At 32.4% G+C, this 15,958-nt stretch overlaps 1 protein-coding gene across 1 annotated transcript in view; it reads left to right on the plus strand.

Moving 5' to 3' along the window:
• The first annotated feature begins 9,921 nt into the window (after nt 1-9,921).
• LOC132751507 (E3 ubiquitin-protein ligase rnf213-alpha-like) overlaps nt 9,922-15,958 on the plus strand; it is a 66,164-nt gene continuing 60,127 nt past the window's right edge. The window contains exons 1-7 of the mRNA XM_060741683.1: nt 9,922-10,022; nt 10,273-10,380; nt 10,839-11,034; nt 11,353-11,670; nt 11,763-12,057; nt 13,125-13,398; nt 15,747-15,903. Of these exons, the coding sequence (XP_060597666.1) occupies nt 9,936-10,022; nt 10,273-10,380; nt 10,839-11,034; nt 11,353-11,670; nt 11,763-12,057; nt 13,125-13,398; nt 15,747-15,903 (1,435 nt within the window). The 5' untranslated portion in view covers nt 9,922-9,935. The remainder of the gene's footprint in view (nt 10,023-10,272; nt 10,381-10,838; nt 11,035-11,352; nt 11,671-11,762; nt 12,058-13,124; nt 13,399-15,746; nt 15,904-15,958) is intronic.

Consider the following 15,958-nt stretch of genomic DNA (forward strand, 5'->3'; position numbering starts at 1 on the left):
CGACGTTGGGCCGATTTCACTGCAATTACCTTAGAAATACTTGAAATTGTACTATTAATTTTTAACCGATTTTATTGAAATTTTGTGTACATGTTTAATATATGTTTATTTACAAAATGTAAAGAGAACGTCAATTTCCCATGAATATTAAAAATATGGCAGCACTTTTCCGCGTATTTATGGAACAGCGCTCGTATATGTTAATATTTTCAAAAATGTTTATTCTGACAATCTCATTCGAGTAACCAAAATCACATAAAATTACATTATAATATAATGGCCCAGCACATGAAAAATCTTCGAATCATTGGTAATTGTTTGTTACATTTTGACAAATAGTTTGTTCTGTGCAGCAGAGTTAGTAATTTGGCTGTTTTCGCTAAAAACGACCAGTCTCTCCAGAATTTGTTATAACTAAAGCGGCTTACTGCAAAAAGGGTTCTTTATTTATCATAAGAAATTAATTTATAATGTGACATTGCCAAAAAAGGTGCTGAATGCTTTTATTAAAAACAAAGGACTTCCTTTGCATTTCATTTTGTATAAAAGAAGATTCGTCCAAATAATTCTGTGTCAAATTCTTTTTACGTGGCACATTTTGTAATTTTCACAAAAAAAGCTAAGTTTTTTCTCCATTTTTCAAAACTTGAGGGCTTTGATTCTTTCTATACAATGTATTATAGAAACGTTTTGCTCCATTCATGTCCGATATAATGTTTTTAAAGTATGGTGGTATGTCTGGACCAATTCTCTTCTTTGGGATTTTAGAGATTATAGTATATTTCTGTAAAAATCCTTTATTGAGATATTAGATTGAACATCTATTAAAGAAATCATTTGATGATAAGATTATTCCATCAGACCATTAGATGTTATCAGGTGTTCTATATATCTCGTAAGAATACTTTTCCAACTAGCAGTTGAGATAATTCTTTTAAACCATGATATTTTTTATAAAGTTATTATAAAAGCAGAAATATTTATCATCTGCAAACCGTCTCTGCATAGTTTTTATGCTCCCCAAAAATTTCGGGGGAGCATATAGTCGCCGCCTTGTCCGTCCGTCTGTCCGTCCGTCCATCCGCTTTTCTTGTCCTGCACATAACTTTGAAACAACAAAAGGTATCAACATGAAACTTTGTAGGTAGATAGATCTCATTGAGTATGTGTGCATAGCACAAGAACCGTAACTCTGCCTTGCCTAATTTTTGAATTATTGCCCTTTGTTTATTTTTACACTTTGAACTTTATCCGTGACATATCTCTAAAACTATATGAGGTATCAACATGAAACTTTGTAGGTAGATAGATCTCATTGATGAGTGTGCAGTGCACATTAACCGTAACTATTCCTTGCCTAATACTTGAATTTTGCCCTTTGTTTATTTGTACACTTTGAACTTTGTCCGGGAAATAACTCTAAAACTATAAGAGTTATCAACATTAAATTTTGCAGATAGATAGATCTTATTGAGTAGGTTTGCAGTGCACAAGAACCGTAACTCTGTCTAGTCTAATTTTGCAGTTATTGCCCTTTTTAGCTCACCTGAGCACGAAGTGCTCAAAGGTGAGCTTTTGTCATCACTCTGCGTGCGTCGTGCGTCGTGCGTCGTGCGTCCTTCAAAAAATGGCGTCAAACTTTTCAAACAACATCTCCTCCTAAACTACATGGCCAATTGCAACCAAACTTTACAGAAATGATCCTTAGGTGGACCCCTTTCAAAGTTGTTCAAAAATTTAAATTCCATTAAAAACTCTGGTTGCCATGGCAACCAATAAGAAAAACTTAAAAAATCTTCCTCTAAAAAACCGTAAGAGCTAGAGCTTAGATATTTGGCATGAAACATCTTCTAATGAGTGCCTACCAAGTTTGTTCAAATAAAAGCCCTAGGGTCAAATTTGGCCCCGCCCCAGGGGGTCATTGATTTTCCCTATATGCATATAGTAAAAACTTAAAAAATCTTCTTTTAAAGAACTCAAAGAGCTAGAGCTAAGATATTTAGCATGAAACATGTTCTAATAGGTGTCTACCAAGTTTGTTCAAATAAAAGCCCTGGGGTCAAAATTGGCTCCGCCCCGGGGGTCATTGATTTTCCTTATATGTGTATAGCAAAAACTTAAAAAAATCTTCTTTAAAAAAACCCAAATAGCTGGAGTTTAGCTATTAAGCATGAAAAATCTTCTAATGAGTGTCTACAAAGTTTGTTCAAATAAAAGCCCTAGGGTCAAATTTGGCCCCGCCTCAGGGGGTCATTGATTTTCCCTATATGCATATAGTAAAAACTTAAAAAATCTTCTTTTAAAGAACTCAAAGAGCTAGAGCTAAGATATTTAGCATGAAACATGTTCTCATGGGTGTCTACCAAGTTTGTTCAAATAAAAGCCCTGGGGTCAAAATTGGCCCCGCCCCAGGGGTCATTCATTAGCTTGACTTTTTTTTTTAGATATATACATATTCTATATATACACATATATATTTAATATTTATATATATATATAATATATTATGTATATATGTATATATATATATATATATATATATTATATATATATATATATATATATATATATATATATATATATATATATATATATATATATATATATATATATGTATATATATATATATATATATAATATATATACATGCATACATATACAACCAAGTTTGTTCAAATAAAAGCCCTGGGTTAAAAATGGCCCCGCTCCAGGGGCCTATATACAGGTGATCGACTTTGGGCCATCATGGCCCTCTTGTTTCATTTTGACACTTTGAACTTTGTCCGGGACATTTCTCTAAAATTATAAGAGATATCAACATGGTTCATCCAAAATGTAAACAACGACGTTATATTATACGATCTTACTTTAAGACGGCAATCTCCCAAGCAGTGATCTCCCCTTACAGGATTAGACCTCTGCCATCACTACGTTTTCGTCAAGATTTTGACAATATGATTTCTTTTTCAATTTTAATATTTATTACATGCTTTTCGGTGGTTTATAGAAATATATCAGTGATATAAAACTGGTAATTTCACTGTTTGAAACAGTGAAATTAGCACTTTGATAATTTCACTGTTTTGAATTTAAGCCCCTTACGTTTTTTCAGTGAAATACAAGCGTGCACAGTACTGGGTACCAACTTAATGACGTGACCTCGTAAATGACGTCACGTTGTATTATTATTTGGCGCGCTTTTCATTCAGTACTAGGTTTAATGTCTTTTTAAAACGTTTCTTTGCATATAATAAAAAGAAAATTTGTTGAGTATAGTGTAAGATTGAAATATGTTTCACCGAGTGAGCACCAAAAGGTATATTTCACGAGTGGCGCATCAAAAGCATTCCCGTAAAAAGACATTGACCAAGTGCAAGTCCTTGCACCGGCATTATTTGAGAGGTCATCAGACCTCTCCACAGTGTTGAGTTTGATTGCTGGCGGCATCCATTTTTGACTATCAAATTTAGTTTTAATGAATCTCATTTACAGCCTAAAATTATTAGAACCAGTCTACAAACATTGTTATGCGCATGTCCTGATTCAAAATACGACTTTACTTAAAAGAAAAATTAACATCGACTGTAGTAAATTGTTTTTTGTTTTGTGAACAGCGATTTCGAAAAAAGTGAAGTAAACATTTATAATAGCTAAAATACTGTAAAATTTGAAAATAAATATTGTTTTTAGGATGGTATATTTGGCTAACATTTCTTTACTCATTCCGTTGTAAAACAATTGGGTCATTAACAGTCCAGATTGGCACAGCTCATTTAGTTCTAGATATGATCAGCCAGTAAAGGTCGCGTCCAAGTGAACTATTTTAGCATGAAATTCCTTCCTGCTTTGTCCATATAGAGGTTGCATGTACTTGGTTTAAATGTTGAGTTATATAAAAGGGATTTTCTTAGTTTATTTTTCTGCTGTTAACAAGTTTAAAGAATAGTTAATCAAATGTAATGTAAGTTAACCATAAATAGTACAAATATATTTACTTTGTTCTAGTTTATACTGCACTATGTTGCACTGTTTTTGATTCAAAATTGAAATCTGACCTTTTGAATGGCTTCTTTAGCGACGAATGACTTTAGAAGAAGTCAATCAAAAGGTCAGATTTCAATTTTGAATAAAAAAAAAACAATTTTATGTTGATTGGGTTTTTAAGTGGAGCTAGCATACTGAATAACAAAGCATTTATAAGCTTCGGACCAAAAGCTTTTTCAACAATTCATGTTTGCATTGTGTACATTGTTACTGGTATTATCTGTATATTTACTGCGAATTTGTAAGTTGAACAAATGTTAACATGCTTATTTATGTATTTTGGTACTTATGTTTGTATTGAACAACAGGCTGTATACCTGAACCACTTGTGCACCATTTTGAACATTGTCTAGGCATATCAGCACACGCAGTATTTAGGTCGCACAAGGAGTCGTTCAGACTGGTTTCCGTACGTGGGTCGCGCGCCAGTCCACTTTTGCACATTTCGCAAACAAAGGGGTATACAAGTTAAATATTTAGACGCCGGCAGTAGAACTTTTGTAAAAGTCAGTTAATGAAGTTACACAACTTGTGAAATATGTATACAGTATAAAAAATAAGGAGGTACCATATCTAATGCTGGAAAAAAGGAATTCTAACTTCCTTTGATCTTGGTTTAAACATATTTTTATTCAGATAATGTATATAATGAACAAAAGTTCGTAGAACACGAATACCGTCTGTTAATGTCCTTTGACCTACTGACCTTAAAATCAATAGGGTTCATCTGTGAATGATGATTAACTTCCCTACCAACTTTAATGATCATAGGACAAAACATACGAAATGGTCTTACCATTTTGGACTACTTGACCTTGACCTACTTATCTCAAGATCAATAGGGGTCATATTCCAGTGACGATTAAATGATTTTAAGCAATGTTTTAGCACTTTGGGTCACTGTGACCTTGATCCTTGACCTACTGACTTCAAAATAGATAGGGGGGTCATCTGCCAATGATGTCCAATTTCCTTATCAAATTTTGTGATCCTGATTAAATCATCTTAATGATTTAAGAAAATCAACCAAAACAAATTTGGTTTTCATAATAAACTACAAACTGCAAATTCAATTTAAACGCTACATTTAATATTTTTACTTTCATTTCCTCTCGCTCCAATCGTCCGAATAAATAACTTTCGCATTGTTCCCTGTGAGAGAAAGGAAGATCTCTGAACTTGTATAAAGTATAGAAATTATGCAAATAATTTGATATTAAATCATCATAATCATTATTTTGGAAAAAAGTATCAATCATTTATGAAAAATACGTCTACAAACTACAAAATTATTACAAATTGAAATACTATATCTAATATTTTATAAGTCACTTTGTATTATTCATTGTTAGCGAAAGGAAGATCGCTGAATATAAAAATCATACAAATAAATTGGATATAAATCATCATAATGATAATTGTTGACAATAGATATTATTAATATCTGATAATATATGTCTACAAACTGCAATATTAGCATAAATTCTAATTTAAAAGCTTTTTTTTTGATATCCTACAAGTCACTTTCGTATTTTCCAATGTGAAAGAAAGGAAGATCTCAGAACTTGTGTATAGAAATTATGCTAATAAATGGCGATTGAATCAATATTATGATTATTTTTGATAAAAATATATTTAGTTTCTAATATTATTCGACTGCAAACTGCAATTTTATTGTAAAATTCTATTAAAACACTATAATTCATATTCTTAATTCTTAAAATCTGGAGACAAAGTGATTCCTCGGAAGCATTAATCACAACAAAATTACAAGAGAATTGCAGACTCGGTTTGATTGAGTCTGTACATGAGGGATAATGAATACGTGCAACATCCCTCACGCCCCCTAGCACCAGCGTGAGCGGTACTCAATTATCAACACTTAATAGTGCTGGCATTATTGATCCTGAAGAACCATTAAAGTCATTTTTGCTCACTTTCGTCAAAAAAGTCACTTTCGTATTTTAGGCAAACCCCGATGCGTGTGTTAACCACATAGTGTTTATAACGCATTTTCATTAGATGCTGTTTTTCTTTAGCGCAAAATTTTGTCATGTGTCTAAATAAAAACATTTCTTTTTCTTTTCAAGTTATTTTAACACTTTAATAATAATTATTATAACTTAATTCTATACTGATATTCGTTCATGTTTAAAAAAACAAATTAAATGACAATTCTCGCGGGACTCATTCACGCGAGATTAGGCCAAAACAAAATGATCTTGTGGTTCCAGTAACCTGACCGACCCTGTATTTCCGCATCTAACCTAGAACATTTTATGGCAAAAATGGAGTATCCTATAGTGTATGTATCTGACATACAGTCAAATTTTAACAAAATACTAATTTAAAGAAAAAAAATTCCGACCTACCTACCCTATTATTTTTCAGCATGTTACCAGAACCTCAAGATCTTTTTATTTTGGCCTTATGACGTCAAACACACAGACCAATTTTTCCCATGGAAATTTTATCTTATGTACACCATATCAGACACCGGCCTCGAGGCCTGCTTGTAATAAGCTGTTTTTTGTTGGGGTTCTTTGAGTTGAGTTGATATGTTGTAGTTGAAGTGTTTAATTTGCTTTTAGACTCTCGCTAGTATATGATTATGATACATAATTTTATTTTAATTGATTTTATTATCATGCTTTCACTTAGACTTAATCTATACAAGCACAGATTTCTAAATGAAAGACATTTTCAGCGCAAACGTGTTAAAATAGATTGATTTCTGTTAAAACAGAGTATTTCGTAACAATACCACCAATCACTATATCACCTAGTAAACTGTGTATGGAAATTGTGTTGATTCTTTAACACTTCGCCGATTATTCCTAATCTGAGAGACTGATATGTTGCTATTGTTCGACTAATTCGAAGTTCTTACTTTCCCGGCAATCGAACAATTAAATAAATCTTCAACAGCTGTAAAAAGACCCCTCGCATGCTTCTTTTTAATGAAGCAAACTTGTTTTCACATATGTAACTTTAGTGGCTAACTTTTGCCGGACAACGGGAAAACCACAACGCTTTCGCATCCAGCTAAAAATAATAGCTTGAGTAATTCAAAATTAAAAAAAGAAGATTGTATCATAGTTTCAGAGTTAAATCGTATATCAATATACCAATACATGTACAGTGCATTATCTTGAGTTCAGGTATACTTAGTAACCTGTCGGGGATAAAAAATAAAGCATGCTCGTTCATTGTCTACATTCTTTCTGCTTTCTGGGGATTATATAATTCTGACGACAAGGAAAGGGATAGTAATATATTGTGACGACAGGAACGTGTTTTTATTTTGACTATTATATAAAGGAGAAAACACACACACACACACACAAAATACATGTATATATACGTACTATAAACCAGGGGCTGCTTCTCAAAACTTTGAGCTCAGTAATTTTAAATTTGTTTAAACTTGTATTGTTTATTATATATAAACCTGTATACATAGTAATAAAACTACATTTTGTATTTACTTGAAGGGAATAAATTGCATTTAAATATATTTGTGACATCTTTATTGTAGTTAGTTTGCGAATGTACTGGAGTAATGGTGAATCATTTGAAAAATATGGAAACTGACAGGTAAAAAATATTATTTCTTGTTATTAAATGAATGCATACTTTGCAGATTTATCTGGTAATTTTCAATTTTATTTACTATACGTGTATACATGTATGTCGAATGAATAAAATTCATAGAATAATTAAAAAAAATATTTTTTTTATTTGAACAAGCAGTATTCCCAAACAATTAAATTCAGCTAGGAAACATATCCAGGCTACTTATGTTTCATTTGAACAATTTCATGTATAGTACAGAATCATATGAAATAAAAAAAAAAACTTTTCAATTAAAACCAAATATCCCAAATATTCAAATACATCAGAATTCAGAACAGATTTATTTTATAAATTACAGGCTGCCTGAAGTACACTGGAAATTAGCAGCTAACCTTTCTCTGGTTTTAGCTAAAGAGGCCCTTCACATGGACTCGAACATAAGCGTCATTGTTTCTAACAGCATTTTCGTGCATCTCTTATGCTCCTCAAAGAACTATGAATTGCAACAATCAAAGGCAGCCAGAACAGAAGTTATAGATACTATTAGAGGTTTATGTTTGATAGCTATAAAGTGGCTTAATAAACAGTACAGCTACTTCTATTCACATTTAGAAGACAGTTTATTTGTAAGTAAATATTACAAATTTCTTCATACTGTAAAAGCCTGTAAATCTTTTGTTTTTTAAAATGCAAACAGCGAGTAAAGGAAGCTCAATGCCTGCAATAATGCATAGAGAGGCACCTGAGGTTTTCATCCACCATGAAAGCTGAAAAGTCATGTAAGACCTCTACTGTGTTGTCGTAAAATTCAACAAAAACTGCGCCGTTGGAGTTTGGTCTTTGTTGTCTCCATCTCTTAGTTTTGTGATGTGGTGCTAATTCTCCTTACGGCTTATTCAGTTATTCCCGTCAAGACAAATTAAGATTTGAGTCGTATTGTACCAGAGATGCATGTATGTTGCTCCAAGACCCGAAGCATCCTGAAATTGCTACCATCGCATTATAGGTTTGATGCGTAAAAACCGCCAATAGATCAAACATGGACCCAAGAGATTTTTAACGTTTATGTCTACGGTATAAGAACAACCGCTCAAGAAACACTAATAATTGCATTAAGGTACCTCAGCGACTGCCCATGAATGCCCTAGACAACAAAAATTGATGATTGGTTGCTTCAATAATGCAGTCTTTGCATCAGCAAAAAGGCCAGCAAGTTTTCAGTGTCGATGACTTAAATGAAACTCTCTTTCTCTTTTGGTTTATTGACTGGCTACATTTGCGATTCCCCTTAAGAGTTAGTCGATAGATGCAGAATAGTGCGTTGGTACAGCAGTCGATCCGTTTCAAGACGCGACAATGGTTCTTTTATATGTTTAGAGTAAAGCATCCCTATTAAGGATCTCGAAATTTAATAATCCATGCACAAAACAAACCAGTTCTCTTGTTCATAGTTTTCTATTACCATCATTTTAGCGTTGCTGTTGTCGTTATTGACGATTATATGTGGTGTAAAAATCACATTATTACCTGCCTTTTAATAAATGTTCACGACAGCACGAACCGTGTAATCAGATTGTAGCTGATCTACACTCGGCTGCAAAGCATTACATGGGATGCGCAGTTACTGAAACTTTAGAAAACGAATATTTTAAACCGCTCTAAGTTCTCATAAGAAATGCAGTTAACCGTAGCACAAGGTAATAAAACTGAAAAAGGCACTTTTGAGTTTAACCTCAGCTTATGAATGCGTTTTTGTGTTTTCTTGGGGTTCCTAGGCTTTCCTTGAATTATTTGTTTACTGTTGCAGCGTCTTGTCGTTTCAAAGTCTTTTATTTCTTTTTCTTTTTCTTTTTTTTGGGGGTGGGGGTGGGGTGGGGTGGGGTGGTGGGGGTGGTTGTGGTGCCGCCTTTCGTTGTATATTTGTAATTTATTACGTATTTCATATGCACCGGAGTTCATGTGGCAAATCGTTCACATTTTATAATTCTGATACGGCACCCACTTTAATAAATGTCTTTCACGTTTGTCTATATCGGTATCCTTCTTTGACTCGTATTCGTCCCGTTTATTCCACGGTTGTTTGGACTGTGATTGCCATTGCCGCCTGGTTCATAGTGTACGCGTAGAATTACATTGAGAATAGTTGTAAAGAAAGAATACTGTGTTATTGTACCATATCAGTTTCAGATTTTTTAAAGCCATTTTGTTTAAGCATGGCGTGATTGCTATTTTTGCATCTTACAGGAAATTTGATAATTGATATTCTGAAAAATAAAATTTCATAATATATTTCAAAGGTTTGGAATTCTTTCCTTATGCCCAAAGAAGTGTTGGTCAACGAAATTGAAACTGTATGGAACAGTACTATCACAAAAGCTTTGGAGCATAAACTAACTGCCTTTGTAAGTATGCGACTAATATTTTTACAATACATTTATGATATATTTTTCATTGGGTTTTCTGACAAATTGATTGTAACTATGATTTATTTCTTGAAGCTCTCGGCAGAACAAGTGATTTGAACTCTACTCTAATGTTAACTGAAATCAAGTTCATGTAACTTTCAGTCATTAAACGCACCATAAATATTTATTTTTCGAGTTCTGAACGTCGTTTTCTTTATTGTTATAATAAAACGTGAGTTGTTTGTAGATAGGGAATTACGAGACAAGCACAGAAACGTTTGTGAAGCTTTATTGTAAACAGGTAGAGACCTACAATCCAAGCATGCAGAAGTGTCTTCACGAAACTGCATACCAGGTAATATGAGAAAAAAAATGTTTTACTATGTATTTGAAGAATAATTAAGAATAAAATAATATATCTAAAGAGAATATTATATTAAAACTACAATAAAGTATTTCATTTTAAACGTTATAATGAAAATATTTGTTGTTTTTCTAACTTTCTGCTTCTGCACTTGTGCCTATTGTTCGAGTGATTATTAATTGAGCATGAGTTATTGCATGTTTTTGTGTAATCCAAGTCTCAAACGGAGTCCCTTTTTCGTGTCTTATTAATAGCCATGAAAATAAATTATTCCTTTATGGTATGTGATATGACAACAGATGGAAAAACAAATGAAAAATACAACAAAGAATTGCATAAATTAACTTCAGTATTGAAAACAATTCAGGTGAATATGAAATAAAAATAAATTGAAGAAACTGAATAAAAAAACTTATCTTCAGATTACTTACATTTTTTTTGCATTGAAGGCCATGAAAAGATGCTATAAAATAGACGTTGGAACATTTAACGAGATTGAAAGAAAAAAATTTGGTATCCTTCTGTCAAGATTATTTGAGGCTGAATGGTCAAAGGTGATGGAAAATGTTTGTGATGTTCAGAGTGAAGTGTTTTTGGATAGGCTTCTTCAATTGCCACCATTTTTGCACTTCATGAATATTTTTTGTAAGTTTAATAAAGAAACAAAAGTATTATCTTCACTACAAAATAATGTAATTTGATGTTTCACAGCTTTACGCTTAAGAGCATATTTTGAAATAATTAAACTTAACACAGTATTTAATTTAATGGAAGATATGTACCTGGCATAGTTTTTAATTTTTACCTTTAATGGAATGTTTATTTTTTCTGCATTTTAAACACATTGCATACACAAATTGCTTTAAAGTAAAGAATAGCTCCAATATTTTATAAAATTTGATTTATTAAGATCTATACTTTCTTATATTTATCTTAATAAATTTGTTACGATGTTTTTACTAGATACAACGCAGCGTGTTGATTTGTTGAATGACACCTGTAAAGTGAACCTTCTGAGGGTTATTTCCATGATCGAAACAAAGGTAGATAAGCTCTTTCACGGATCGCTTGCTGTTGGAGATTTGAAGGTTGCTTACAAATTCCAAGATATCTTTGTTGAAGCAGCTGGACTCGCCAAACAAGGAGAACGAAGTGACAAAAAGATTACCAGAAAGATGATAGTCAAAGCATTAAAAGTTCGTATGAAAGAGCTTGAAGCATTTCAAATGGACGCAAAGAAAATGGCTTCTCTAATGTTCCTCTGCAAAAGACTTCCAAATGGTAAGTTTTCTTTTTCATAAGTAAATATCCAGAAGTAGACATTTCTTCCACATGCAGCTACTTTAAGTTAATGTTTTATTTTATTATTTCAGTTGATGTTTCAGCTATTGAAAAAGAGCTTAATAAACAAGCATTTATTGAAAAGTGTGCATTGAATGACATTTGTAAGCCGGTCAAAATCGAAACGGTGCAAAGCATTAACACATTCATGCCTTCAATGACGGCCTTTAAGTTGCCGGAGTCTGTCAGAACAATTATACCACAATTGAGCGAATACCAACTAAGTGCAGTATTTCTAAAAATGTGGGAACATGCTTGTGAGAAAAATGCCGATAGCTGTACATCACTTGAAGATGTTGTCAATATATGGAAATCTGTTTCAATCAGGTACTGTTTCTGTTATAACTAACGTGACCTGGCAATGATGTAACACGCAATTTGTAACAATGTCATAAAATAATATAGGGTATACCTCAAATGAGACTTTAAATAGACTGGACATAACAAAAGTTATCTGGTGTACATAAAATAATAGATATTTGGGAAATCACAGGCCTGCATATGATTTTTTTAAATGAATACTTCTGGTGTTGCAAACTTTTAAGATGAATGTAAACGTAAACTTGCTAATCAGCGGCAGTGTGTTTGACAGTATTGATTTTTCTTACAATAGTTCGTATAATAAAATAAATATAGCGCTAGATAGTGATAGTGAATAAAGTGAATGTTTACCTCAATTCACGCCTTTCGTTATCATTATGTATTATCACTTTCAGAGGGATCAGATATTTATATAATATGTAATGTGTTAGGTGGAGAAATATATTTATATATATTGCAAATTCACTTGTAATGTATTAAAAGTTATTAAAAGAATTTCAATGTTTATGTACGGGAAGAAGACCAACGCTATCAATTAAGTACGAAAAACTGGGGGGGGGGGGGACATCTCCTTCTTACTTATAATTCCCGATTTCGTCTTCGTGAATTCACAATTTTAACTTTGTTAAATTCACTTTTTCAACATACGGAATTCACGAGTTTACGATTTCAGCTTCATGAAGTCTTAATTTCAGTTTCACGCACGAATTCACGATTTCAACTTCATATATTTACGATTTCAATTTCATAAATTCACGATTTCAAGGTCAGGAATCAGCGGCAGTGTGTTTGATACTATTGTTTCCTTCCTACAATATTTGGTATAATGAGATAAATAACATAGCGCTCTATGTTAACCTCAGTAAATTGTGAATTCATGAAGTTGAAATCGTGACTTCATGAAGTTAAAATCGTGACTTCATGAAGTGGAAATCGTGACTTCATGAAGTTGAAATCGTGAATTCATGAAGTTGAAATGTCCCCACCGGTGTTTTGTAATGAAGAGATCAAAGACTAAACAAATAATAGGTAATGTTTTCTTAAGGTATTCATTGTTATTGATGATTTTTTAGTTGGCTTGATAAGTCGAAACTAATACAAGAAGGAACCATTTCTTTCCGTGACTTTGAAAACTTGATTGTCAAGACGTGTCATGACGACGATGAAGTGATTGCTTCTGAGTTGAGAAACATGAGAATAACCGAGCAAGTGGTACAAACACGTTTGAACCAGCTGAAGAAATACAAACTTCACAAAGATTGTAGGACCGGTGCTAAAATACTATTAGATTTGAAGTCGAAACTTGGACTGTCGGGAAATTACAATGAGCTTGAGGTTATTGCCGCTGTAAGTACAGAACATTTTGACTTTTCATTATGTTTGTACTTTTTGATAGATATTGATATATTATGCTCTTTGCATTTGAGCACGGTAACTATTTTCTTCTAGTTGTCTGAGTTCTCGGCAAGAGGGTGCGCAAAAGGATGCGCTTCGTATTCCTTCAGATTTTCCAGCCATGCTCGGAAGTTCAATCTAATTTGAGCAGTTTTCCACAATGCAAAACAATACCTTCCGATATTTTCTGTTTTGCGCCGTCCGCGTCTGCTTGTTATAAATATTGCAAAACCCTAAACAAATATTTTGAGTACACATATGCATTTTAAATCAATACTTTCAACTTCATCATATTCATTTTAATCTTTAATCTTGATTCAATGTGACCATCAAAGCTATAGACGCCAAATACACATTTAGGCAGAGGGACTTATACAGCAAGGCAAATGCGGACCTGAAAAAAACACAAGGAACTTATTCAGATCAGACAATTAATATCATTAAAAGTTAAAGATCCTTTTTGTTTTGTGATTGATATTGGTACTGTGTGTATACCATACTTGCAAAAAGTTATATATGTATATAATTATGCAAATAAAACAATTTTCAAGCATCGAAGAATATGTAAAATGTGTACTGCAAATATTTATGCACATTATATGAAATCAATAAATTACATGCATTCATTTCTTATTGGAAAATTTTACATAGAATTTATAGAAAGTAAATTTCTAATTATCTTTATTTACATGAAATGTTAAATTGGGAATATTTTTTATAAATAATGCTTATTGGAACTTACAATATTGACAAATCTTAATTTGAGCATCATATTATGAAATAAAACCATGAAAAAATCATCAATATAATTGTATGTAGAAACACCTTATTATTACATCTTTCGGTCCGTTAATAAGATAGTAGTTAATGCATAACATCGTAATCAATGCCTTTGACTTTTAAAGTTCTGTGGCGATATTTTGTCGTTCCTCTGTCATTGTCTTAAGACGTGTACGAGACATTTTCCTTTGGATGGGATTTGTCGACTCTAGATTGTGAGCGAACGTTTATAACCATACATACATTCTGTGAGAAACCTACACATTGAAAATATAGAAAATATCATCTCTAAATATGATTAATATGCACGGAAACCATAATAATTTAAGATTAAACCAATTGTAATGGGTATTAGACAATTAACAAATGATTTGTGTTAATCAATATCATTTGAATCAAAGGCTACCGCATTGAGAGTCAAAGAAACATCGGGTTTTTTCAAGGTTTTTTCATTATAGTCAGCCTAAAATGTAGTGATATATTTGAACAATGTGATATCAATTTACGTATAATGTTATGTTCAGCAAATTACTGTCGCACACATCGTCCTGTCATTGAAACACGTTTTGTTTATACAAAATGCATTATCAGTCGCTGCGTACCGTACACATGACTTCGATGCAAACCACCTCTCGTAATACTTTGATGAAACCTAGTGACGGTATTGAAGAAAGCAAAATAGTTTGGGTTTTGGGTTACATGTAAAAGAAACATATCGGCGTTCGTCTAAGAACGATATGCGATACATATGGGAATACTAATATGGAATGACAATATTTAACCCATGTGACACCTATGTGGGTTAACCCATATAGGTTACGGGTTCAATGTAGGCACTATGATATATTGTTTAACCCTTCCAGGACCCATATGTGTCTATTATGAGCAAACCCATATGAGCTGTATCTGGTAAAGTGCATATGTTTCTCATATAGGACATATGGGGAAAGTTTTTACTAAAATGAGGCATAAATAAATATATACACTGTATATCTTTAAAGGAACATCATTCACTTAGACATTAGATTGAACCAGCATAATTTAAAAGTACATTCATTTTTTCATGAATGTATTAATCAAATGCGGAAGTGGAAATGGTTTAGCAATCGCATATAAACATGGATTAAAACCTCAACACTATATTAGCCAAATCATATGTTAATGCATCTGCTAGTGCAATTTTATTTAATGTCATAAAGTGAGTTAATATGTTGCCCATAAAGGTTTTTATAGGTACCCTGTTTGGTCTAATATTCGTCCCACATATAATGCCTGCTTGTAAGGATTGTTAGAGGTTAATGCTATAAACGAAGCAAGTGTGATTTTGTTGTCATTTCTTGATCATAAAATATTGTAGTTATAAACCTTGATCATAAAATATTGTTGTTATAAACCATCCGCCTATCAAACAAAATATTCTTATTATTTTTTTATCATGAATTTATAACATGATACTAAAGTATTTTCAGGATAATTGACATTTTATTGAAATAATTTTAAATCTATATTTTTTCCCGAAGGATGAAACGGCTCAATTAAAAATGGAACATTTTGACGATTCCTTTATCAGCACATACACGTTTCTTGAAGGATTTTCAACGGCTAGAATCAATTGCATTCACACTTTTCTCGAGTGTCACACCCTTGTCCAATGGCTCAAGGAATCAATGCATACAAGTATGAGTTATATCCTTTCACAAATGATATTTAATTAACTTGTTCACAAAAGCAA

This window comes from Ruditapes philippinarum, unplaced genomic scaffold, assembly GCF_026571515.1.
Source record: "Ruditapes philippinarum isolate M1 unplaced genomic scaffold, ASM2657151v2 ctg885_1_1_1_1, whole genome shotgun sequence".
NCBI lineage: Eukaryota > Metazoa > Mollusca > Bivalvia > Venerida > Veneridae > Ruditapes > Ruditapes philippinarum.